Source organism: Cuculus canorus, chromosome W (genome assembly GCF_017976375.1).
Source record: "Cuculus canorus isolate bCucCan1 chromosome W, bCucCan1.pri, whole genome shotgun sequence".
Lineage (NCBI taxonomy): Eukaryota > Metazoa > Chordata > Aves > Cuculiformes > Cuculidae > Cuculus > Cuculus canorus.
The window spans coordinates 12,757,314-12,782,500 of NC_071440.1; the positions used below are offsets into that span (position 1 = coordinate 12,757,314).

The following is a 25,187-nucleotide window of genomic DNA, read 5'->3' on the forward strand; positions in this document are numbered from 1 at the left end:
AGCAGGTTGCTGCTGCCAGTTCTTAAAGGGAATGAAGCGACACTGGTGTCCCAGTGTGCTTAGAGTCTGGATTGCTTAAATATATGCAGAAAAGCCTTGAATAGCTTTCTACATTATGTTTCCCTTTCAGAAAAGAAAAAACAAAAACATACCTTTTCCTTTCTTCTGGATCTGAAGGAATGGATTTGTGCAATGGTTCCAACTCTTCTTCATGAGAGATGACTAGCTTTGCATTCACCTGCACTCCCGATATTCGGAATGTTGGGCCTTTAACTTTCCCAAGTCTACCTCCTTAAAATAAAGGAACAAATTATTAAAATATTTTGCCTTTATGTGTATCTTATAGACAAACACGAAGAAAAAAAGAAGAAAAAGAAAGTTTGATGCTATAACAGCAGACACTAAATTATAACAAATGACTTTTTCTTAATCAAACACTTAATTAAAACTCGAGAATCTCAAGGTCTTCCAATTAATAATAGCAGATTAATTTTAAATTTTATGTTAAAAGAAAAACATGCTGCATTCTACAGCAACAATACACTCAGGGAAAGGGGTAAAAACACAAACCCCAAAAGTCTTAATATAATACTATTTTCTAAATCACCTAGCATGCTAACATTTTGTTAATGTTTTTCCCTATGTTTTGCTATAATCAGAATGCAAGAATTATTCAGATCTGACACTTTTTATTCTTCTCCCCATTCCCAAACATACTTTACCTGCTCTTTCTTGTCCAAAGGAATTGTCCCTTAAAGCCTTACTGCATCCATTATGTACAAGTTCTCCTAGACGTCTAAGGTCCGTCTCAGATTTATCAACTAGCTCAGCATCTCTAGCTATAGCATCTAACCTGTAAGGAAACAAATATGTTTTTACAGCCCTAAAACCTCAGTATTAGGAAAGACTCCTTTGGATTTTGAAACTAGAGAAGTGATCATGTAAGTTATCATTCACCCACACTTGCTATGCTGTGTACAGTTTTGATCCATGCAGTTAAAAGCAGGTATCTCTTCACCGTAAGCCTCAGTCAATAATTGAAACATTTCCATCACAGATTTCTTCAATTTCACAACTACTTCAAGTTCACGACTTGACGTGAACTCTCTGTTCACTCTTGCACACTGACATTTTCTGACCGAGGTTAAGAAAACGTCTGTATTTGAACACGCGTCCACTCATACTGAGTGAAGCAATCGAGTTGAGCCTTGTCTCACTGTGATAGGTTAGAACATGTCCTATAACCATCTCTTTGTCTTTCCCCTCCCACTCTTGGTTCCTGAGCTATAGGGTTAGTTTCGGGTTTTTTTCGTCAGACCTTGTATGCAATAAGATCATATAGACTATAAATACTATTAAAGAAAAAGAAAGTGGGAAATTATTCTCAAGATAGAGTACTACAGAAAGCTTAAAATAACTGTCAATGAGAAAAATGCAAAACTGTCAGTAAATCTAGAAAGCCTATGGCTTTATCCACTCTATCAAACAAGAAAACTGAATGATTGTCACTAACGCGGATTAAACAAGACAGCAGGTAAAGTATAAAGAAAAACAAGCAGTCTTGCAAAACTGAAAGATTTGTCATACTGGCTGTCTACATACATAACATATATGAAGAAAGGAAAAGAAAAATGAATTTAAATTCATGTTATATTTGAGGCAAAAGATTAAGCACACTATTTTCTCTTCAACCTAAGGTTTCTTGATGTATTGTTCTAATATTAATGAAAACAAGGTTCCAATTATACAAATATAATCAAATAAGTTCACCTTTCAAGTGGACCACCAAATTTCTTGTAACTCTTGATAAACCTAGTAACAGAAAATAATTTTGCAGTTAAAAACGCATGCTTAACTACAAATACAGTTTTAAAATCAGTATAAAGTCTTAGTACGAGACTATATGGACAATACAAAGAAAATAAGAACTAGAGAGACTAAGGCAGCTTAGTATATAATAAAGAGGAGCTAGTTGCAATTTTATAGTGATTTTAAGACTTGGGAAAACATAACTTAACATGCTTTTCTAAAGATAAAGGAATGCAAGCACAAGAATACCCCTGACAAAAGCAGCAAACCATTATATGTTAGATGAAAAGGAAACAATGGTCTTTAAGGTTATTTATATAATCAAAAATATTTTATAAACTTTATAGCATTTTAGAGAAACATGAATACTTACATTACAGAAGCAAAGTAGCATTTCACAAACCAATCAAAGTAAAGCAAAACAATTTCTCCTCCTTCTACCAAAGTATTTTTAGCACCAAATATTGATGGGATCAACTGTACAGATTCACTTATGTACTGGTTTTTGTTGAGATATAATTTTCTTCAGAGCACCAGATCTGCTAGCACGTTTTGGATTTGTACTGAAAACAGTGTTGATAACACAGGGGTGTATTAGTTACTGCTGAGCAGTGCTTACACAGAGTCAAGGCCTTTTCTGTTTCATACCATCCCACCAACAAGTAGGCTAGAGTGCACAAGAAGTTTGGAGGGGACAGCTGGGACAGCTCAGCAATAAATACTGCAAGGAAGGAGGAGGGAGAGAGGATGTTCGGTATTATGGCATTTGTCTTCCCAAGTAACTGCTGTGCACAATGAAGCCCTGCTTTCTGGGAAATGGGTAAATACCTGCCTGCCAATGAGAAGTAGTGAATGAATTCCTTGTATTGCTTTGCTTGCACATGCAGCTTTTGTTTTTCCTACTAAACTGTCTTTATCTTAACTCACAAGTTTTCTCATTTTCATTTTTACCCTTCTTATTCTCCCCCCAATCCCTCTAGGGGAGACTAAGTGAGCAGTTGTGTGGTGCTTAGCTACCTACTGAGGTTAAACTACAGCAGCTTATCAAAATGGGGAAGGCGGTGTAATTTTATGTTTTTTTGTTTTAAAAAGCACCACCTAAGATTAATTCAGTTACAATTGCAAGAAATTTAAACCAAAACAAAACTCACTGAACCTTTTGTAGGTATTTCCACAAAAAATGTACGTATTGTTTCTTAAACTACAGTTTTTAGGTTAAATGATGGGAAGTAGAATATTTTGTTTGTGAGGTTAAAAAAAAGTTCATCCATTTTAGAAACTGTTCCTTTGAAATCACTGTCCTCAGGGTATGCAGGAAGAATAATACATACTTAAAGACTGTAAAACAATTGAGAACATTTTTTGAACCCAATATTATCCCTCACCAAAACAGATTTAAATTCTGGACATAACAGTTCCTTATGTCAGCACCCCAAACTACACAGAATAAAGCCTTAAATGCCTAGAATAAAGATTTTCAACTAAATTCAGGAAAAAGAGATCGTTTTCAATATTTTTAAACCCTAAAATGATAAAAAATATATGTTTTGTCCTTTTAAACATGCATGTTCCCCCACATCTTACCGCCTAATCTCTGCATCGCTAAATCCTTTAATATTTTCTCGAGGAATAGTTCGTGGTCGTCCACGTTTTTTTGGTCGTTTTCTTTCTGAGATGGAGTCACTATCAGATCCAGAATAGCTCCTCCTACTGCGTTTCCCTTCACTTCCATTAAAGCTGATCTGAAATTTCAGATTAAGTAGTTCAAAGCTATGCAACTAAAACATTTTATTAATGTGTTACCTAGCCTGTCAAAAATGGAGGGGTGTGGGGTGCCACAGGTGAAAACTACCCAACCCAAAAGTACAAGTCAAAACAACAGCAACAAAAAACCAATCAAACAACAACAACAAAAGAATAAAAAACAAAGTGAGTTAGTCTATACCCAGAGATACCTGTTTTGCACAGTTTCTCATCCTTGGGAGCATATATATTTCTTCAAGCTCTTTTTGTCTTTCCTCTTCTTCTATTCGTTGCCGCTGGACTTCTGGAATGATTTCTTCCCAGTTTCTTAAATTTTGTTCTGGTTCCAATTCAATGTCATCTTCATCCATATTAGAAAAGTTAGCCACCTTATGTATTGAAATGTAAGTATTTTCACCAAATCAATATGTGATTTTATTTAAAAACAGAGTAATTAATATTTCAGGAAAACTTAGTTCGGAATGGCAGATTTTATTTATTTATATATACAGAAAATGTACACATAAAAAATGCTTCATGAAGCACAGCCTCATATATGAAAATACTTTCATTAGAAACACACACTCTAAGCAACATGGCTGAATATAAAAATTAGAATCTTTTTCTTCTTTTACAAGTTAAATAATATATAAACACTATGAAATGCCTCCCTAATAGCTGTAATTATTGTTTAATTTCTTTCAAAGCAGAAAGCAAGTCTAACTGAATGCCCAAGTTAATATCAAACTGTAATAATGTAGAACTAACTAAACATTAATAAACTGTAGAAATCACAATAAGTTACAAATGAATGATTAGCAGGAAAGTGATTTAGTACTCTACTGATCTAAAAAAATTCCTGCCCTGCTTTAAACAAAAAAAAAAGCAAAAACATACCACACACAGCAAGTCTAAACAACAACAAGATCCACACACACCCCAAACCACCCCACACAATTGGGACTCGCTTAATATTTAAAGTATTCTCCAATTAAGCACATCTGGTATTCACGTTTACATGGGGGCTGAAAGGAATTTCTATAAGTCATCAACTAGGAAATCCAAACCTCATTCTCTATGTTTATAAATATCACAGGTGCTTAACAGCATAAAGCATTAAATGACAAAACAGCCCTTCCCAGTACTCTAATAACTAAATTAAAGACTAATGTATTTGTAAATCCCTTTCTTATTTTTTTTTTTAGCAAAGTATATTATGCATTTTTAAAAGTTTGCACTGGCAGTAATTACCCTGTATAGGTGAAAAGACATTCTATGCCAAAGAGTTGACTTATTGTTGCACCTGTTTCATAAGAATGAAGAAAAGATGAATAGGTATGCAGAAGTATGAGAAAAAGTAACATTTATAAAGAAAATTATAAATAAGGGAAGAGAGATGGAACAGAGCAATACCTTGAACTGTGAAAGCAACTCATCTCCTACAGTTAGTGGGCCTGGCTCATTTTCTCGAGTTTCAGCCCTCTTCAGGATTTCATCTATATCCATTTCCTGAAACAGAAGTTTCGCTTTACAACAAAATATTTCATACATATTTTTAGTTTCTCTGTCCATCAAGTGTAGGTGCACTGTTCCATATACCTGAGGCTCCTCTTCTTCCCCTTCAGGTTCTTTAAAAAGTTCCTCAGCACCAAACTTCAAAATTGCTGATAACTCTTCCTTATTAAAAGGTGTTGAGCTGAAATACAGAAAGTTTCAGATAAAGACCTTATCTTAGTGAATTTTTTCAAATTACTATAATCATGAGTCAATCACACTTCCTTTTGACTTAAATAAAAGTTATGTTTAATATATTAAAAAGACGTACAAACCCAACATACTTCGCAGTCTTTACTTGCATAACTCCTTACCACATATTTTTTGCCTTTTATTAACCAAGTGAAATTACATACTTTTTTTACTCAAATAGTCAGGTAAGCATAAGTTAATATGAAAGAATAAACAAATATACCTGGAAGGAGTAGAGCCTGTGTGTAGTACAGTTTTCCCTGTAGTGTCCATTCTCTGAATTACTAAGTGATCCAACACCATCTTTTTCTTGGCTCTTTCAAGAATATCCTCTTCTACTGATCCTTTTGTGACAAGCCGATAAATATTAACCTATGCATATTATAAAAAAGGCTTTATTTACATGCTCACAAATTACACGTGAAAACAATCAGATAAACTAACAAAAAATCCTTGAGTAAGAACAGGGACAAATGTTATCCATGATTACAAATCTTTTAAGTCTTATTGAACCAATATTTTATGTATTAAACCAGTCAATCATGTTACCACAGTCTCTATATGAACTATTTAAATAAAGAAATTCTTAGATCTCTCCTCTTTAAATTTCTGTGATTAGACACATGCATGGCCACAAAGTAAAGTGTTATATCTGATTATTACTTGAAGTCTTCAGCAATACAGAAACCCAAGGAAAACTATGAACTATTTAACTTTAGGTTATAATGGATGCGTCTGAAGTATAGCAGTTACTTCCTAGAATGACATGATGCCAATGAACATGGGACAAGTCCACAACTCTTCTCCTTACCTACCCATCTGTATACTACAGCTGCCATGCAATCTCTCCATACAGGAAGATTCTTAAACTTTTAAAAAGACAAACTAGCATTATTAACATTTTCAGACATTCTTGGCAAGTATTAGTTATTCTCAAAATACATGAGGACTGTAATGGCCCAAACAGACAGCTTATGGCTACCACATGAAACACCCTCATTCAGGTTTGGAGCTTAGAAGACAAGTGTGTGTACCTGTTTCTTCTGTCCAATCCTATGAGCTCTAGCCTGCGCTTGCAGATCATTTTGTGGATTCCAGTCGGAATCAAATATAACTACAGTGTCAGCAGATGCCAAGTTTATACCTAATCCTCCAGCTCTGGTAGACAGCAAAAAGCAGAAGTCCTGAAATTATAAAATAAGAAATATCTTTAGATTTGTTACCTATAATACACTTCAATGAACCAATATGACACTTATTTATACGCTCTGTGGAGCACACTATGAACTCATACACTTAAAGGATATCATAAACATATGTTAGACTTGTAATGCAATAAGATGGTTGTCACAGAATCATAGAATGGTTTGGGTTGGAAGGAACTTTTAAAGGTCATCCAGTCCAATTCCTCCCGCAGTGAGAAGGGGCATCTTCAACTAGATCAGGTGGCTAGGAGCCCCGTTCAACCTGACCTTGAATGCTTCCAGGGATGGGGCATCTACCACCTCTCTGGGCAACCTGTGCCAGTGTTTCACCACCTTCATTGTAAAAAAAATTCTTCCTTATACCCAGTCTAAATCTACCCTTTTAGTTTAAAACCATTACCCCTTGTCCCATCACAACAAGCCCTACTAAAAAGTCTGTCCCCATCTTTATTACAAGACCCCTTTAAATACTGAAAGGCCACAATAAGGTCTCACTGGAGCCTACTCTTCTCGAGGCTGAAGAATCCCAGCTCTCTCATCACTTCCTCATAGAAGAGGTATTCCATCCCTCTGATAATTTTTGTGGCACTCCTCTGGACCTGCTCCAACAGGTCAATGTGCTGTGCTGAGGACTCCAGAGATGGATGCAGTACTCCAGGTGAAGTCTCACAAGAGCAGAGTAGATTGGGGGAAATCACCTCAGTCGACCTGATGGCCACATTTTTGATGCAGCCCAGGATATGGTTGGCCTTCTGGGCTGTGAGCGCACATTGACAGATCATGTCCAGCTTTTCATCCACAAGTACCCCCAAGTTATTCTCCACAGGGATGCTCTCAATCTCTTCATCCGCCAGCCTGTATTGATAGCAGGGGTTGCCCCAATCCAGATGTAGGACCTTGCACTTGGCCTTCTTGAACCTCATGAGGTTCACATGGGCCCACTTCTCAAGCTTATCCAAGTCCCTCTGAATGGCATCCTGTCCCTCAGACTGCACCACTCAGCTTGGTATCATCTGCAAACTTGCTGAGGGTGCACTCGATCTCGCTGTCTATGTAATTGACAAACTTATTAAACAGGACCTGTGCAAATAAGGGCACCTGAGGCACACTACTAGTCACTGATCTCCATCTGGACATAGAGTCATTGACCACTACCCTCTGGATGAGACCATCCACCCAATTCCACATCTACTGAGCAGTCCACCCATCAAATCCACATCTCTCCAATTTGGAGATAAGGATGTTGGGGGGGGGGGGGCACGACACCACATCAAAGGCTCTACAGAAGTCCAGATGGACGATATCCATAGCTCTTCCCTTGATGTAGTCAGACAATCATAGAAGGCCACTAGGTTGGTCAGGCAGGATTTGCCCTTGGTGAATTCATGCTGGCTGTCCCGAATCACCTCCCTGTCCTCCATGTGCTTTAGCATGGCTTCTAGGAGGATCTGTTCCATGATCTTCCCAGGCACAGAGGTGAGGCTGATAGGTCGGTAGTTCCCAGGGTCTTCCTTTCTGCCCTTTTTAAAAATGGGTGCAATGTTTCCTTTTTTCCAGTCACCAGGGACTTCCCCTGACTGCCATGACTTTTCAAATATCATAGAGTGGCTTGGCAACTATATCAGCCAATTCCCTCAAGAATCTGGGATGCATCTTGTCAGGTCCTATATACTTATGTATGTTCAGGTTCCTCAGGTGGCCTTGAGCCTGATCTTATCTTGCAGTGAGAGAGACCAACCTTTCTCCCCTAGTCCCCGTCTTGCAGCCCATCCACTTGAGAGGTGTGGAAAGAGAGGCTGTCAGTGAAGACTGAGGCAAAAAAGTTGTTGAGAACCTCAGCCTTCTCCCTGTCCATTGTTACCAGTTTGCTTGCCACTCGTGTTCATCGGGGGGGAAAGGTATGCTTCCTTTGACCTTCCGTTTCTGGCTGACATACCCGTAGAAGCCTTTCTTATTATTTGCATCCTTTGCCACGTTCTGCTCCAGCCACGAGTTGGCCTTCCTGACCCCATCCCTACACATCCAGGCAGTGTTCCAATTCTCTTCCCAAGATACCTGTCTCTGCTTCCACTGTGTGCATTTCCTTCTTGCCCTTTAGCTCGACCAGCAGGTCCTGACTCAGCCATGCTGGTCTCTCGTTTTCCTTTCCTGATTTCTTAAACCTGGGAATCAAGAGCTCTTGCACTCTATGGAAAGCATCCTTAAAGATCGGCCAGCTCTGTTCTGCTCCCTTGTCCCTGAGGGCAGTTTCTCAGGGGGTCCTGTTGACTAATTCCTTGAACAGCTGGAAGTTTCCTTTCCTTAAACTCAGGTTCCTGACATTACTCTTTGCCTGACCCATATCACTCAGGACTGTGAACTCCACCTGTATGTGATCACTGCAGCCCAGGCTGCATCCAGTCTTGATGTCACTCATGAGCTCACTTGCATTGGTGACCAACAGGTCCAGTAAAGCATCCCCTCTGGTAGGGCTGTCTATTACCTGGCTTAAGAAGCTATCCTCAGTGCATTCCAGGAGTCTCCTGGATTGCCTACAGTTCACCACGCTACTTTTACATCATATGTCAGAATGGTTGAAATCCCCCAGCAGGACAAGAGCTGGAGTAAGAAGGCTTTGTCAATAGGCTTCCCTTGATCAGGCAGCCTGTAGTAGACACCAACCACAGGGTTACCTTTATTGCCTCTGTTTCTGATTCTTGGCTGCAAGCTTTTAACTTGCTCATGGCTGTTCTTCAGAGACAGCTCTTCACACTATCCATTTCTTGATGCAGATCCTTCTGCCCCTCCTTCATCACCTGTCTCTTCTGAACAGCCTGTAGCCACTGACATCCATACTCCAGTCATGGAATTTGTCCCACCAAGTTTCAGTAATGGCAACTAGGTCATAACTTCCTAGCAGCACAGTGGCTTCCAACTCTTCCTGGTTGTTGCCCATGCTGCATGCATTGGTGTAGAGGCACTTCAGCTGGGCTGTTAGTTGTGTCACCTTCTTGGAGGAACATCCCTCAATTCCTTTGAGGTATTTCCCTGCTGTTTCCCTGTTAGCTCATATTAACTCAGGAGCCCTTGGCTCATCTCTGTAAGACTTCAAGTATGCTCCAGTGTACCCACCATGTCTCAGAGCAACAGGTTGAGGGGCCTTGCTAGCACCCCATCCTTGGGATGTCGTCCCACAGCTTGTCACAGGCAAGCCTCATATTATCCCCTTCCACCTGCAAGTCTAGTTTAAAGCTCCGTCTATGAGCCCTGCAAGCTTGTGAGCAACGTCCCTCTTCTCTCTTAGCTTTGCCCTCTTAGCTGCCAGGGCACACAGCTGCCTCCTATTAAGCTTGCTGTCAACCAGCACCCTCAGATCCTTTTCTGCAGGGCTGCTCTCCAGCCTCTCCTCTTGCAATCTGTACTTGTGTCTTTTGTTACTCCATCCCAGGTGCAGAACCCAGCATTTGTTCTTGTTAACTTTCATCCCATTAATGATTGCCCAATCCTCCAATTTATCCAGAACCCTCTACAAGGCCTGTTGTCCCTCGAGAGAGTCAACAGCAACTCCCAGTTTGGTATCAACAGCAAACTTGCTAATGGTGCATTCAACTCCTGCATCCAGATTACCAATAAAAATATTGAACAGAACTGGTCCTGGAATTGAGCCCTGGAGAACACCGCTGGTGACTGGTCTCCAGCCAGATGTAGCCCCATCCACTACAACCCTTTCAGCCCTGACCTTCAGTCAGTTCTTTACCCAGTGCACCATGAACCTACTCATCCCACAGTTGGACAACTTGTCCAGAAGGATGCTGTGAGGGGCAGTATCAAAAGCCTTATTAAAATCCAGAAAAACTACATCCACTGCCTTCCCTTCATCCACTAGGCAGGTGATCTTATCGTAGAAGAACAAAGTAGTTAAACAGGACTTTTCCTCTGTGAACCCATGTTGACTGTGCCTGATGATCGCATTATTCTTTAAATGCCTTTCAATAGTACCCAGTGTGATCTTCTCCATAATTTTTCCAGGAATTGAGGTTAGACTCACAGGGCTGTAGTTCCCTGGTCTTCCCTCATTGCCTTCTTGTAGACTGGGATAACATTGGTTAGCTTCTAGTCAGCAGGGACCTCCCGAGACTCCCAAGACCTTTTGTAGATGATTGAGAAATGTCCTGCCATAATATCCACTAGCTCCTTCAGTACACTGGGATGAATCCCACCAAGCTCCAGGCCCTTAAAATTTCAGCATCCACAAATGGAAAGTTACTGTTCCCACTCATGGTCCTCCAAGTCAGGGGACTGGGCAGCCCAAGGTCTATCAGTATTATTAAAGGTTGAGGCAAAAAAAAGGCACTGAATGCCTCCACTTTTTCTTCATCCCTACTTGTCAGGTGACCATCTTCAACAAGTATTGGTCTAATGTTTACTTTAGACCTTCTCTTGCTATCAATATATTTCAAAAAGCCTTTCTTGTTGTCTGACACAACACTGGCCAGTTTCAACTCTAGTTGATCTTTGGCCTTTCATGTCTTCTCCCTGCATATATGAATCATGGCTCTGTAATCTTCCTGTGAAGCTTGACCTCACTTCTAGAGATCATACAGGTTATTTTTCCTCTTGCGCTCCATGAGGAGTTCCTTGTTTAGCCAAGTAGGTCTTCTGTCCCGCTTGCTTGACTTGCAACACAGAGGAATTGCCTGCTTCTGTGTTTCTAAAAGGTGGTTCTTAAAGACTGACCAGCACTCATGGACTCCTAAATGCTCAAAAACAGATCCCCAGGGGGGACACTACTAAGTGGCTTCCTGAATAACTTAAAGTTTGCTCTCAATCATTTCATGATCACTGTGGCCAAGACAGCCACCTACCATCATATCCCCCACAAGTCCTTCTCTATTCACAAACAGCAATTCTAGGAAGGCATCTTTCCAAGTTGGCTCACTGAGTACCTATGACAAGAAGTTATCTCCTACAAACAGCAGTATGATATTACCAGCTGATGTTTGTGAAGTTGAAATCTCCCATAAGGACAAGGCCTAACAATCCAGAGATTTCTCCTAATTGCCTATAAAATAACTTATTGTTGCTTATATGCTAGCTGGGCGACTGATAGTAGATACTCAGTACATCTGCTTTGTTTTCCATGCCCCTAATACTCACCCGGAGGCTCTCAACCACATTATCATTAAACATAAAAGCTGTACAGTCAAACCTCTCCCTTACATACAGTGCAACACCTCTATCTCACCTGCCCTGCCTATCCCTCCTGAACAGCCTGTAGCCCTCCATTCCAGCACTCCAGTCATGGGACTCATTCCACCAAGTCTCACTAATGCCAATGACATCATAGCTCTGGGAGTTGATCAACACTTCCAGTTCATCCTGCTTGTTTCTCATACTGTGTGCATTGGTGTACAAGCATTTCAAATGTGCTCCTGAGTGCTCCATGCTCCCAGGAGAGTGTAAACGTTCCCACTAGTATTGCCACACTCGGGCAACGCCATGTCGACCCCTGGCTTACCTACTGCAGTCCTGTTGGTATCCCATCAATTCTAGTTTAAAGCTCTCTAAATCATTATGTTGTGAGTTAACCCCTGTAGGCAGCTAAGCACCATGCAGCCACTTGGTTGCTTCTCCCCAACACCCCCAGTGGGACAGGGGAAGAGGAAAAGAAGACTAAAAGCAAGGAAACTTAGAAGTTGAGATAAAAATTGTTTAATAAGCAAAGGAGAATTGCAAGAAGAGAGAAAGAAAAGAAAAGAAAAGAAAAGAAAAGAAAAGAAAAGAAAAGAAAAGAAAAGAAAAGAAAAGAAAAGAAAAGAAAAGAAAAGAAAAGAAAAGAAAAGAAAAGAAAAGAAAAGAAAAGAAAAGAAAAGAAAAGAAAAGAAAACAAGTGATACAAAGGCAATCACTTGCCACCTCCCATGAGTAGGACTGATGCCCAGCCAGTTCCTAACCAAAATATGGCTAACCTCCTTAAACTTCTTCCTCTCCCTTTTTATTGCTGAGCATGACGTTATATGGCATGGAATGTGTCTTTGGTTAGTTCAGGTCATCTGCTGGTTGTGTCCCCTCCCAACCCCTTGCGCAACCCCTAATCTATTCACTGAGGAGGCAGAGTATGAAACAAAGAAGACCTTGATACTATACAAACACTGTTCAGCAACAGCTAACACACTGGTGTGTTGTTAGCATTGTTTTTATCACAAATCTAAAACACAGCACCACAGAAGCTACTATGAAGACAATTAACTACATACCAGCCAGACCCAGTATAAGCATAAAGCAAATTTATATCAGTTTCTCTTGTGAACAATTACTGGTTTCTCTGTGATTTAAAGGAAGCAGCATCCTAGAAGATGAGCAAAAGCCACTTGGAGAGGGAAAACAAAAAAAAAGCAGCTAAACACTGGTCAAAAGTACAAAACCCCTTGCTGTTAAAGCCCCACGTGTGTCCCAAGTCCCTCTGTATTTTTGTTAAGAAAATTAAAAAGTGTTCTGCTGAGGTCAATGCTCTTCAAAATATTCATAAACAATAAGGAAGTGAGATGAACAACGAGGTGAGAAAATTTGCAATGACAGAGTTATTCAGGGACAATTACAAAGGTCTACAGAACATCTTATGAGACAGGCAATTAAAAAGCATATGAAATAAAAGATAAAGTGAAATAGGAAATAAATTTGAGTTTTAAATACAGCAAAAGGCAATCATAAGCAATTACTGCTCAAGAATGAGTCCTTAGAGTTGTCACAGATATTTCCATTAATACCTTAGCTCAGTAATAGTAAAAAAGAAAAGTATGAAGTTTTATTGATTGTTAGGAAAGAAATAGAAAATAAAACAGGAGACAATTTTATTGTTGCACAACCCCATACTTTGCCTCCATTCTTGAATATTGTGTCAAGCTTGGAACACCCTTCATCTTAAACACTGTACAGTGCAACTACAAGGATTGCAAAAGAATGCAATGATGTGTATACTAGAAATTTTAAAAAGAACTAATTTCTGCATTTAACAAATATCAGAAGTTTTTGTTATGAAATTAAATCCTTCCTCCTCAACCACAGCAAAAACATTAGCTCTGCAGCAACTGACAAATGCTATGCCTCTATTACTGAAAAACCCTATCAGTGTAGGACAAAAGACCTAAAGACTGTCAAAGGCATGGAATGGCTTCCATAGTAGGAAACCTAAATAAATTAGGAGTTTTAAGTGGTACACAAATAATGGCTAGAAATCAGTTCTTCAGTTTCTTCCAGGGAAAGGAAATAGGAGGCAAAAGATGAAGATAACAGAAGCCGTATTTAAAGCTGTTAAAGATAGTTTTTCTTCATGCAAGTATATACACAACTTAGTTCTGCCCATTGCCTAAATCAGCTTTCCACATCAAAAGCTCATGTAAAAGTTCAGTATTCCTGTAAAAATTGAAGGATTAAGTCCTACACAACAAAATAAATTAAATCCTTCAGTTTTTATACAGTACTTAATATTACTTTGATAATGAGCACTGACAAAAACCTAAAAATATAAATACATAGTTAAACATAATTTTCATAAATTCTGTGTTTCCTTTTTAACCTCCTCTTAGGTTTTAGGGAGAGTGGTGTTTGTTTGGGGGGATTTTTTGTTTGGTTGTGGATGTGCATGGGGATTTTTCTGTTTGTTAAGAGTTATAAAACTTATAGTCTAGGCAATAACAACAGAATTTCAACATAATGCATCCTGCACTTTATTCTATCTTAATTTGTTGTGCAATATTTGTTATATTTTGTGGAGGGAAGGAATAAAGTTCAGTAAACTAAAAAAAACAACCACCCACTAATACCATACCTCTGATCCTTCTGCATTGAAATGATCCAGGGCTTGTTTCCTCAATTCTCCTTTTATTGATCCATCAAGTCTCTAAAGAGATTGAATAATACAGTTAAAAAGGAACTCCTACTATATTCTAATTGGAGCAACTTGAATTCTCAATTGCCAAAATAATGTGGGGGGATAAGAATAAAGAAGACCCTGAGAACTACCAACCTGTCAGCCTCACCTCTGTGCCTGGGAAGATCATGGAACCAACTTAGAGGCTTTCTATGATGGGGTAACCACAGCAGTGGACATAGGTAAACTGACGGATGTGATCCATCTAGACTTCTGTAAAGCCTTTGACATGGTCCCCCACAACATCCTTCTCTCTCAATTGGAGAGATATGGATTTCATGGGTGGACCATTCGGTGGATAAGAAACTTGTTGGATGGTCGTATTCAAAGAGCAGTGGCCAATGGCTCAAAGTCCAGATGGAGATCCGCGACAAGTGGTTTCCCTCAGGGGTCCGTACTGAGACCAGTGCTGTTCAATATCTTTATCAATGATATTGACAGCAAGATTGAGTGCACCCTCAGCAAGTTTGTGGATGACACCAAGCTGAGTGGTGCAGCTGCCACACCAGAAGGACGGGATGTCATCCCAAGGGACCTGGACAGGCTGGAGAAGTGGGCTTCTGAGAACCTCATGAGGTTCAACAAGGCCAAGTGTAAGGTCCTACACCTGGATCGGGGCAATCCCCATTTTCAGTACACGATGGGGGATGATGTGATTGAAAGCAGCCCTGCAGAGAAGGACTTGGGGGTGCTGGTCAATGAGAAGCTCGACATGAGCCGGCAGTGTGAGCTCGCAGCCCAGAAGGCCAACCACATCCTGGGCTGCATCAAAAGAAACATGGCCAGCAGGTCGAGGGAAGTGATTCTGCCCCTCTATTCCTCTCTTGTGAGACCTCATCTGGAAGACTGCGTCTAGTTGTGGAATCCTCAACGTAAGAAGGATATGGAACTGTTGGAACAGGTCCAGAGGAGGGCTACAAACATGACTGGAGGGCTGGAGCACCTTCCATACAAGGACAGGCTGAGAGAGTTGGGGTTGTTCAGCCTGGAGAAGAGAAGGCTCAGAGGAGACCTTATAGCAACCTTCCAGTACCTGAAGGGGGCCTACAGGAAAGATGGAGAGGGGCTATTCATAAAGGCTTGTAGGGACAGGATGAGGGGGAATGGGTATAAACTGGAGAGGGACAGATTTAGACTAGACATTAGGAAGAATTTCTTCACCATGAGAGTGGTGAGACACTGGAACAGGTTGCCCAGGGAAGTTGTGGATACCCCATCCCTGGAGGTGTTCAAGACCAGGTTGGATGGGGCCTTGGGCAGCCTGCTTTAGTGGGATGTCCCTGCCCATGGCAGGGGGTTGGAACTAGATGATCTTTAAGGTCCCTTCTGTGGGGTCCACAGCAGGCTGAGGACCCCTGATTAATGCACCCGGAAGGAGATCATGGGACGGGAAGTGGGCAGACAATATAGGACCATGCATGAAAGTAGCACTATCCATTCACAGATTGTTTGTGTATAAGCTAATCCAATCATGCGGAGACGCGTGTGTTAATCAAGGGTATAAGAAGCGCGCGTAAGATCAAGCACCGGCCGGCCAGCCCTGTAACATCAATAAAGAAACTTGCTTCCACATCACCGTGTCGTGACTCAACAGCGACATCTGGTGACCGCGACGTGATATAGCGAGCGATTTTATGAGAGTTTTAATTTTGGGGTTCCCCGAGGTGGCATAGCCACTATAAAAGAGTTTTCGGCAAAAATAGCCAAGAGGAGCGGCGAGAGAAGCTGCTCAAAGAGTTTTCGGCAAAAATAGCCAAGAGGAGCGGCGAGAGAAGCTGCTCAAAGAGTTTTCGGCAAAAATAGCCAAGAGGAGCGGCGAGAGAAGCTGCTCAAAGAGTTTTCGGCAAAAGTAGCCAAGAGGAGCGGCGAGAGAAGCTGCTTAATTCCGGATCCGGGACTTTTAAGAAGCCACCGAGTGCAGATGAAGGACCTTGGTGGTACCCTGCTCGTTGTGTTCGCCCTGCTGTGGATAAGCCACGGAGGCCACATGTGGAGAATCAAACAGCTGGAGACGAGTGTGATGGATAGCCCTTGCTAACATCAAAGAACTGCCATAACAACTGGAGTATAAGTCGTATATCGGAACCACAGACTAGAGCTGTTAGGATCAGTAGAGACGGAGTATAAGTCACTGTTTGTATACTTTTCAGATGCACCTACGATATTACTCAGCGTGGTCAAATATTGATGCTGCTTTGCTTCCCTGTTTCAAGAATGGGTATGTTTGTAGTTGTGCTGTCGATGTTGCCCTGCATTGTGTGTCTGCTGCGAAGGGCCCCACAGCAGCCAACACAGGCAATCTTTAACGGGCAATTTTCTTCAGCACAAATACAAAAAGGGGGAATTGTGGGGTCCACAGCAGGCTGAGGACCCCTGATTAATGCACCCGGAAGGAGATCATGGGACGGGAAGTGGGCAGACAATATAGGACCATGCATGAAAGTAGCACTATCCATTCACAGATTGTTTGTGTATAAGCTAATCCAATCATGCAGAGACGCGTGTGTTAATCAAGGGTATAAGAAGCGCGCGTAAGATCAAGCACTGGCCGGCCAGCCCTGTAACATCAATAAAGAAACTTGCTTCCACATCACCGTGTCGTGACTCAACAGCGACACCTTCCAACCCAAACTATTCTATGATTCTAGTTTGGCAGGACCTGCCTTTCATGAACCCATGTTGACTGGGCCTGATCACCCGGTTATCTTGCATGTGCTGCGTGATACCACTCAAGATGACCTGCTCCATGACCTTCCCCAGCACTGAGGTCAGACTGACAGGCCTGTAGTTTCCTGGATCCTCCCTCCAACCCTTCTTGTAAATGGGTTTAACATCAGCCAGCCTTCAGTTTCATTTCAGAATACTATTTATCATAGTTTTTTCCTGTATATCAAATTAAACTTCCATAAATCTTTCTACAAAAAGGACACTTTTCTTAAGATAAAGTAGTTAAAGATCACGGCTTCTTGGCTAATACCAGCAAAATTCTTACCTGAAAGGGAAACTGACGATACTTTAAATACTCTGCCAGGATGTCTAGCATCCTCACCATCTGAGAGAAAATCAGTACTCTGTTGCCACGTTCTCGTAGACGAATCAGTAGCTTGTCAAGAAGAATTAGTTTCCCGCTGCTACGTATTAAATGCTACAAGACAAAAAAATGTATATTGCAAAGTAAGTTCACCTCAACACTAAAATACATGACAGATGGTTAGTCATTCACTAACTGAACATGCAAGTTTAATAAGTATTTAGTCAGTCCTGATCTTGTAAAAACTCATTTTAAAAGCATTAAGTACTCTTAACTGAAATCAACAGGAGTACCAACTAGTATGTTTTTCAAATAAATGCATTTCTCATTTCGTAAAAGAGCTTCTTAACATTTCGTTAAAATATTAACTAAATTTACTCTACGAGAGTAATTGCAGTGTACACTCAAGTTCTTTTCTACCAAATCAACACAACCACAGAGACTACCTGACTACCTTAGTACTACTTGCTCCTCACTTGGTCTTTTGAACAGAAATAAGCATTGCTACTTGTTCCTCTAAGTATTTTTAAACAATACCTTATCAGTCAAATTTCTCAGGTAAGATAAAAGTGAGAGGAGTCTTGTTTGTAGAGGTCAACAGGCTTTAGCTAAATTACAATGTTAAGCCTTCTTAGCTCCAGTGGGAATGACTAGAACAGAAACTCAGGTGCATGACGAATTTAAAGTTGAAAACATCACACCTCTTTATCTGAAAAGGTTCAGGATAGAATTTTGGGGAATAAAAAATTTGGAGTTAGGTGTTTTTTATTCTTTATGCTAGAAATTAGAAGGATTTATCATTCATAATTACAGCCAAGAAAGCTTATTCAGATGAGGCAAGGAAATCATTGTTACAAGTATGCAATTCCTGCTATTAGCTGAACAGTTATGATGAGTTTAATTATAAATTTAAGTAGTTAGAGTGTGCCAAGTTGCAAATGAAACATCCTTTAGCTTTGATAAGCACTTTATATGATAAAATAGCTTGTGCAGTGACAATTTGTGATTTCAATCTAGTAGTTTGGGGAAAGTATTTAAATTATGAACTTCAAAGCTTACAGAAAAAAAAAATCCTGATCTTAACAACATAAATGTTTCTAATAAACTGCATCGTTATAACAGTCCTTTTATTTGTTGCTGTGGTTCTCAACAGTTTTAGTACAAAGATTAGTTAATCTTTACAAAAAAACCCCAAACTATAAACCCGTAACACAACCACAGACCATCTTTGGTAGTGATGCTATAAGTGCTTTTGTTTATAACAACAATAAAACCAGACTGAGCTTTGGATCTTTATTACTTTTATTTCCTTTCACTTAGGCTGTTTGAAGGCATGCAGAAAACAGTGTTTATTTACAAAAAAAAGCCTAAAGAGCTTCTACAGATTACTTTCTGCTATCACATGGATTGTTGGTGTACCACTGCCAGTCACATGCATTTGCATTTATATTCAATTTACCTATTTAACTGCTTTATTTTAATCTGAGTTTAAAACAGGTCTTAAGTTTATTTATTCTGAAAATACACAGACTATTTCAAACTATTTCCTTTTCATTTTGATCATAATTCAAGCCAGGGATATTTTATTTAGTATTGATCTCTCTATTGTTCGGTTCTATTTAAGAAACAAGCAAACAAAAAATAATCAATTAATTTACCTGTACAACCCAGGATATACATTTAATAGAGAATTTGATCTTTCTTAATATGATTTAAAAAGAACTAATAAATTGCGAGAATACTATAAAATTACCATGTGCATATTAGACATGTAAAAACACTTAAAAAAAATACAGTATTACCTGTAAGGCCTCCTGTTTATTATAGAATTCATTATCATCCGGTGGTTTAATGAGGTAGCAATGGTTACAACATTTCTTGAGTTCCATCATTATGTTCAAGAAGCCTGAGGTACTGCCTTTTGAACCTTTACTCAGGGCTTTATAATTCCTGGTTAAAATCCACCTGTGATATATAGAATGTGCAATGGAAGCAATTTCTAACCGTTTGTGGAAATACGAAGGATGCAAACTCTCAAAATATCAGTTCAAATTACATTATGAGAACTATTACACTTCAGCAATTTTCATATAGACATATCATTAAAAAAGCAGGAATTAAAAAGTGTCATTGCTTACTTGTAATATTGCTTCTGCAATGCACTCATTTCCACCCTCAAAATTTGTTCAACCTTAGCAGGTAAAGACTTTTCCACATCTTTTTTAACTCTTCTGAGTAGAAATGGTTCAAGTTCTTTGTGAAGACTTGCATAACCAAACTCTCTCCCTTTGCCATGCTCCTCTTCAAAATCTTCCCAAGAAGAAAATCTTCAACATAAGAAAGAATAAAGGTAAAACAGTGACATACCACGAACACAGACATATAAAGACCATAAATATAACCACATGCACACAAACACATACGGATTTCTTCCCCATTCCCCTCTGTTTTATGTACTTTATTTATTTTCTGTTTCTGAATTTGCATCTCACGTGAAATTCCAAATATTTTGTCTGCAAATAGGAAAACGGAATTTCCAAATGCTTTTACAGAATGAAAATTCAAAACAAATTACTGAATTTTAACTTTTCCAGTGAAAACCTAACATTTTACTTTTCTGTAAAAAAAAAAAAAACAAAAACAAGTAAAAGGTTGCAGAAATTCCATTATATTTTTCGAGAGCAGAATGAAAAATGTTGTATAGTTGGAGGAAGTACAAGATAACATACCATTTCACATACTTTTTGCAGCTTGTATGGACTAGCTGAAATGCAATTAACCTCTGCTAACAGACTAAGGGAATAGACTTCGTGATCAAATGAAGAATAGGTGCCAGTCAACAACCTTAGTGGCTTTGCTTGTAAGCTTCTGAAGAGGTCCAAGCCATGCATATCTCTGAAATTAATCAGAGCTACAGTGCTTTGTATTTACATGATATCCAAAAGGAACATGTGGTCTTATTTCTCTCAGATATAAAGAGAGATCAGTATAGAATAAAACCAATACAGAAACCTATTCTGTGCAAATCATAAGGGTAAATTGGCTGTCTGACTGAACTACCAGATACCATGCATTGCGGTGCAATCTTGTTTTCATTCATGGTACTAACAAAAAGAAGACATCCTCAGCCTCATTCTATTCCCCTAGAGTAAATCCATGTGGTTTCCCTTTTAGATTAAGATGAAGTGTCTTTTCAGCGTTCTGAGCCATACATCAATCCATCTTTTTTGTGGACTGCTAAAACAGAAAAAGCGACAACTGCTACCAAAACAATTTATCAAGAGTAACATGAGAAGTACACGCACCTATTTTACATAAAATATTTAAAACTATTTCACAGTATAATTATTTATTTATATTGATTCTCCAATCACTATAATATTCTGCCATAAGAAACTTGACCACAAAAAAAGAAAAAAATTCCTTACTTTTCTGGCATGATGAAGTGCAGCAAAGACCAAAGCTCTTTGAGGGAGTTTTGCAGGGGAGTTCCAGTAATAAGAAGACGATGATTAGACTTAAAGTCTATTAAAGTCTTGTACAGAAGGGAATCATCATTTTTTAAACGATGAGCTTCGTCAACTCCTATAAATACCCAATTCAGACCACCAAGGAATGACTTAAAGAAATGGAGGGAGGGAGACATTATACAAGTTAATATATTATGCAATTTCTGACATTTTACATGAGGTTATATATACAGCATCACACATTTTAATAGCAAAAAAATACTATATGTTTTTAGTATTAATTATGCTTATGTTTTCTGGATTCAACAAAAGACTACGCAGGCATTGCAAGTTTCAAAGGAAAGTATAAATTAAGTTTATACTTGGGGGGAGGAGAAAGGCAAAAAGCTGATCTATTAATTTTTAATTGATAAAATAAAAAAAATAACTAATGAACACTCTTCTTTCCAATTAAATAGAAAGCCAACATGTAGAAATTTTTTAATTTAAATTTTCATATGCTATTAGGATTGACAATAACTATGTGCTACTATAATGAAGATAGCAGTAATATACATAATACTGCACACACAAATACAACAATAAAACATGGGATTGCAGAGGTGCAAATCACAGGGGTTGGGGGCTAGGGGTTGGTTTGTTTTTTTCAGTTCCTGGATGATGGTCTACAGGAAAGTAGAGATTTTGAGATGTGAAAAAATTACTACAGTAACATGAAGCTGAAGCAAACTGAAGAAAATGAAGCTTTATCCACTCGACACGGAAAGGGAGGGGGCAGAAAGCTTCACCACACATATATAAAATCTAAAAGTGCTTAAAGAAAACTTCACTGTCATACTTCCGAGAGTAAAGCTGTCACACTCCCCATCCAAGGCCCAGAACTCAAATATTTCCCAACTCTAGAGTTCTACATTCTGAAGAAGTACGTGTGATTACCTTATCCTTCAGCAAAATTTCGTAAGTTGTTAGAAGTATATTAAATTTTAATCGCTTGGTCTGTGGATGCATCCATTCATGAGTTCTTATCTACAAGAAGAACCAAGTGAACTATAAGCTAGAGAACAATAGTCTTATTGATTGGAATGACTTCAGGTACTACAGCAGTATAGATGTTAAGTGACATACAAGAATCTGATCACGAAAAAAAGAACATAACACATGGTTTTTTTCTGTTATTAAAGAGTGGTTGGTAAAGGGTGCGTGTGATGGGTTTTGGTTATCTTTTGTGGATTTCTGCATGCGTGGTTTTGGGTTTTGTTGTTTGCCTGTTTTGAACTTTAATAGTTAAGGTTACTTACATTCCTCCTTTCAGCAAACAAATTGAGACTATGTCTGCCTGGCTTAAATAAATATTTTATGCACCTAAATAATCAGATGACAAAAGAATTTATTTTCAAATACAAGGTTGTATTTTTAAACCTTTTTATTATTAAGCAAGAATTAAATCTTTCACACATATTTATATCAGATCAAAATTTATGCTTTTAATTTGCGTTTTAAACATATACAGTGCTTTGAATAAGTATCTGCACATTCCTAATCAAAATTGTCCACATTATTAAAAAGGGTAGAAAAGATGACCCTGGGAACTACCGACCTATCAGTCTCACCGCGCTGTCTGAGAAGATCATGGAACAGAATCTCCCAAAAGACATGTAAAAGCACATGGAGGACGGGGAGGTGATTAGTGGCAGCCAACATGGCTTCACCTGAGGTAAGTCCCGTATGACCAAACTAGTGGCTTTCTATGATGGGGTTAACCACAGCAGTGGACATGGGAAAACCATTGGATGTGACCCATCTGGACTTCTGTAAATCCTTTGACATGGTCCCCCACAACATTCTTCTCTCTAAACTGGAGAGATATGGATTTCATGGGTGGATGGTACAGTGGATAAGGAATTGGTTGGATGGTCGTATTCAGAGAGTAGTGGTTAATGTCTTGAAGTCCAGATGGAGATCTGTGACAAGTGGTGTCCCTCAGGGGTCTGTACTGGGACTAGTGCTGTTTAATGTCTTCATCAATGATATTGACAGCAAGACTGAGTGTACCCTCAGCAAGCTTGCAGATGACACCAAGCTGAGTGGTACAGTTGCCACACCAGAAGGATAGGATGCCATCCAGAGATACCTGAACGGGCTGGAGAAGCAGGCCTGTGCGAACCTCATGAGTTTCAACAAGGCCAAGTGCAAGGTCCTGCACCTGGGTCGGGGTAATCCACTGTTTCAATACACGATGGGGGATGATGTGATTGAGAGCAGCCCTGCAGAGAAGGACTTGGGAGTGCTCATTGATGAGAAGCTCAATATGAGCCAGCAATGTGCGCTCACAGCCCAGAAGGCCAACCGTAGCCTGGGCTGCATCAAAAGAAGCATGGCCAGCAGGTCAAGGGAGGTGATTCTGCCCCTCTATTCCTCTCTTGTGAAACCTCATCTGGAGTACTGTGTCCAGTTCTGGTATCCCCAAGATAAGAAGGATATGGAACTGTTGGAACGGATCCAGAGGAGGGCTACAAGGATGATCAGGGGGCTGGAGCACCTTCCATACGAGCACAGGCCGAGTTGGGGTTGTTCAGCCTGGAGAAGGCTCTAAAGAAACCTTATAGCAACCTTCCAGTACCTGAAGAGGGCCTACAAGAAAGCTGGGCAAGGACTTTTTACAAGGGCATGGAGTGATAGGACTAGGGGCAATGGCTATAAATTGGAGAGGGGCAGATTTAGACTAGACATAAGGAGGAAATTCTTCACAATGAGAGTGGTGAGGCACTGGAACAGGTTGCCCACAGAAGTTGTGGATGCCCCATCCCTGGTAGTGTTCAAGGCCCGGTTGGATGGGGCCTTGGGCAGCCTGATCTAATGTGAGGTGTCCCTGCCAATAGCAGGGGGGTTAGAACCAGATGATCTTTAAGGTCCCTTCCAACCCAAATTATTCTATGATTCTAAAATGTTGGAGAATAGCATAAGACAGGAACATGAAGTGAGTCTTGTTTACCATTAATCTTTTTCAGTGATACAAAAAAATACTCACCATATTTCTGCTAGTTATATCTCCTAAATAAACCACAGCATTCATCTGAGGAGCCCAAGTTTGAATCTCTCTTTGCCAAGATGTCAAGGTAGAAAGTGGCACGACTAGCAAGAAAGGCCCATACAGTTGATGTTCGTGAAACAGGTAGTTCAGAAAAGAAATTGTTTGTATTGTTTTACCCAGACCCATTTCATCTGCAAGAATACAACTATTCCCTCTAAAAAACAAAAAATAAATAAATAAATTTATAAATGCTTTCAAATTAAAAACAGCAAGACTAATTTAAGACTATACTTACTTGCACCATGAGTGAGCAAGCCAGTTCAGTCCACTTAACTGATAATCTCTTAACTCTAAACTCTCATGTCCTCCAATATAAGATGGCTGCTTCTTTAGTGCAACAAACCTCGGCCTCTGTTTTAGAATCTGTCAAACGCAAATTGAGCATCAGTCCTACTACTAAGTGAAGTTACCAAAATATCTTCTTATAGAAACAAAGTAGCAGCAGGAATCTGTTTGGTCACCCAGTCTAGTCTTTATTCATCAGAGAAAACTAGGACATATAATCATTTCAACCCATTTGCAAGCTAAATTTAGTTTGACTGCTGATCTAAATTCCACAACAGATGTGACATGAACGCATTCACAAACGTTTCTTTTAAAACAAATTTAAGTACTGAACAATTCCATCTTTGAATGGCAATAAGAGAAGTAGGGAACAAATATCTACAAAAGGCTATTCTTAATAGTGATACTTGCTACATATATAAATACAGTGATCATTATTACTGTTCTGGACAACATTCAAAAATGTATGCATCCAGAAAAGAAGATGTATAATATGTCAACTTTTGTTATTATCGCAAATCCATTGAAATTACACACTCACCTTGCAGTCCTTAAATGGAGTGGTCTTGGATTGATTTCTGCTAAAATACTCATCAATACATGACTGAAATTTTTTGGCAATGAGAGCACCATCTTCCCAGCTACATTCTGAGTAAGGCAGACCCTGCCATTTGCAATAGTAATCTGGATAACCAGCTGCCGATTTCTGATTTGAATGAGCTGGAGAAATGCATCAAAAATACCAGATCAATATTTTCCTTCTGTATTTTAAGAAAGTAGTCATTTCAGGTGATAAGACAACATGAACTAGTTTCACAGCAAAGACAGGATGACAACTTTTCTCTTCATCAGAGATTTTGTTTTGTCTTAAGTTATTAGGGATATTAATAATGTAAAT

At 39.4% G+C, this 25,187-nt stretch overlaps 1 protein-coding gene across 2 annotated transcripts in view; it reads right to left on the reverse strand.

Moving 5' to 3' along the window:
• The window catches only part of LOC128850249 (chromodomain-helicase-DNA-binding protein 1-like), a 60,216-nt gene that overhangs the window by 14,231 nt on the left and 20,798 nt on the right, over positions 1-25,187 (reverse strand). For both annotated transcript variants that reach the window (XM_054053245.1, XM_054053244.1), the window contains exons 9-26: positions 24,831-25,009; positions 24,240-24,367; positions 23,942-24,158; positions 21,850-21,939; positions 20,872-21,062; positions 19,582-19,770; positions 19,246-19,408; positions 17,405-17,557; positions 14,311-14,382; positions 6,333-6,482; positions 5,522-5,670; positions 5,152-5,248; positions 4,966-5,061; positions 3,765-3,941; positions 3,394-3,551; positions 1,771-1,812; positions 723-853; positions 153-291 (exon numbers count right to left, since the gene is read on the reverse strand). In XM_054053245.1, coding sequence (XP_053909220.1) covers positions 153-291; positions 723-853; positions 1,771-1,812; positions 3,394-3,551; positions 3,765-3,941; positions 4,966-5,061; positions 5,152-5,248; positions 5,522-5,670; positions 6,333-6,482; positions 14,311-14,382; positions 17,405-17,557; positions 19,246-19,408; positions 19,582-19,770; positions 20,872-21,062; positions 21,850-21,939; positions 23,942-24,158; positions 24,240-24,367; positions 24,831-25,009 — 2,521 coding nt within the window. The remainder of the gene's footprint in view (positions 1-152; positions 292-722; positions 854-1,770; positions 1,813-3,393; positions 3,552-3,764; positions 3,942-4,965; positions 5,062-5,151; positions 5,249-5,521; positions 5,671-6,332; positions 6,483-14,310; positions 14,383-17,404; positions 17,558-19,245; positions 19,409-19,581; positions 19,771-20,871; positions 21,063-21,849; positions 21,940-23,941; positions 24,159-24,239; positions 24,368-24,830; positions 25,010-25,187) is intronic.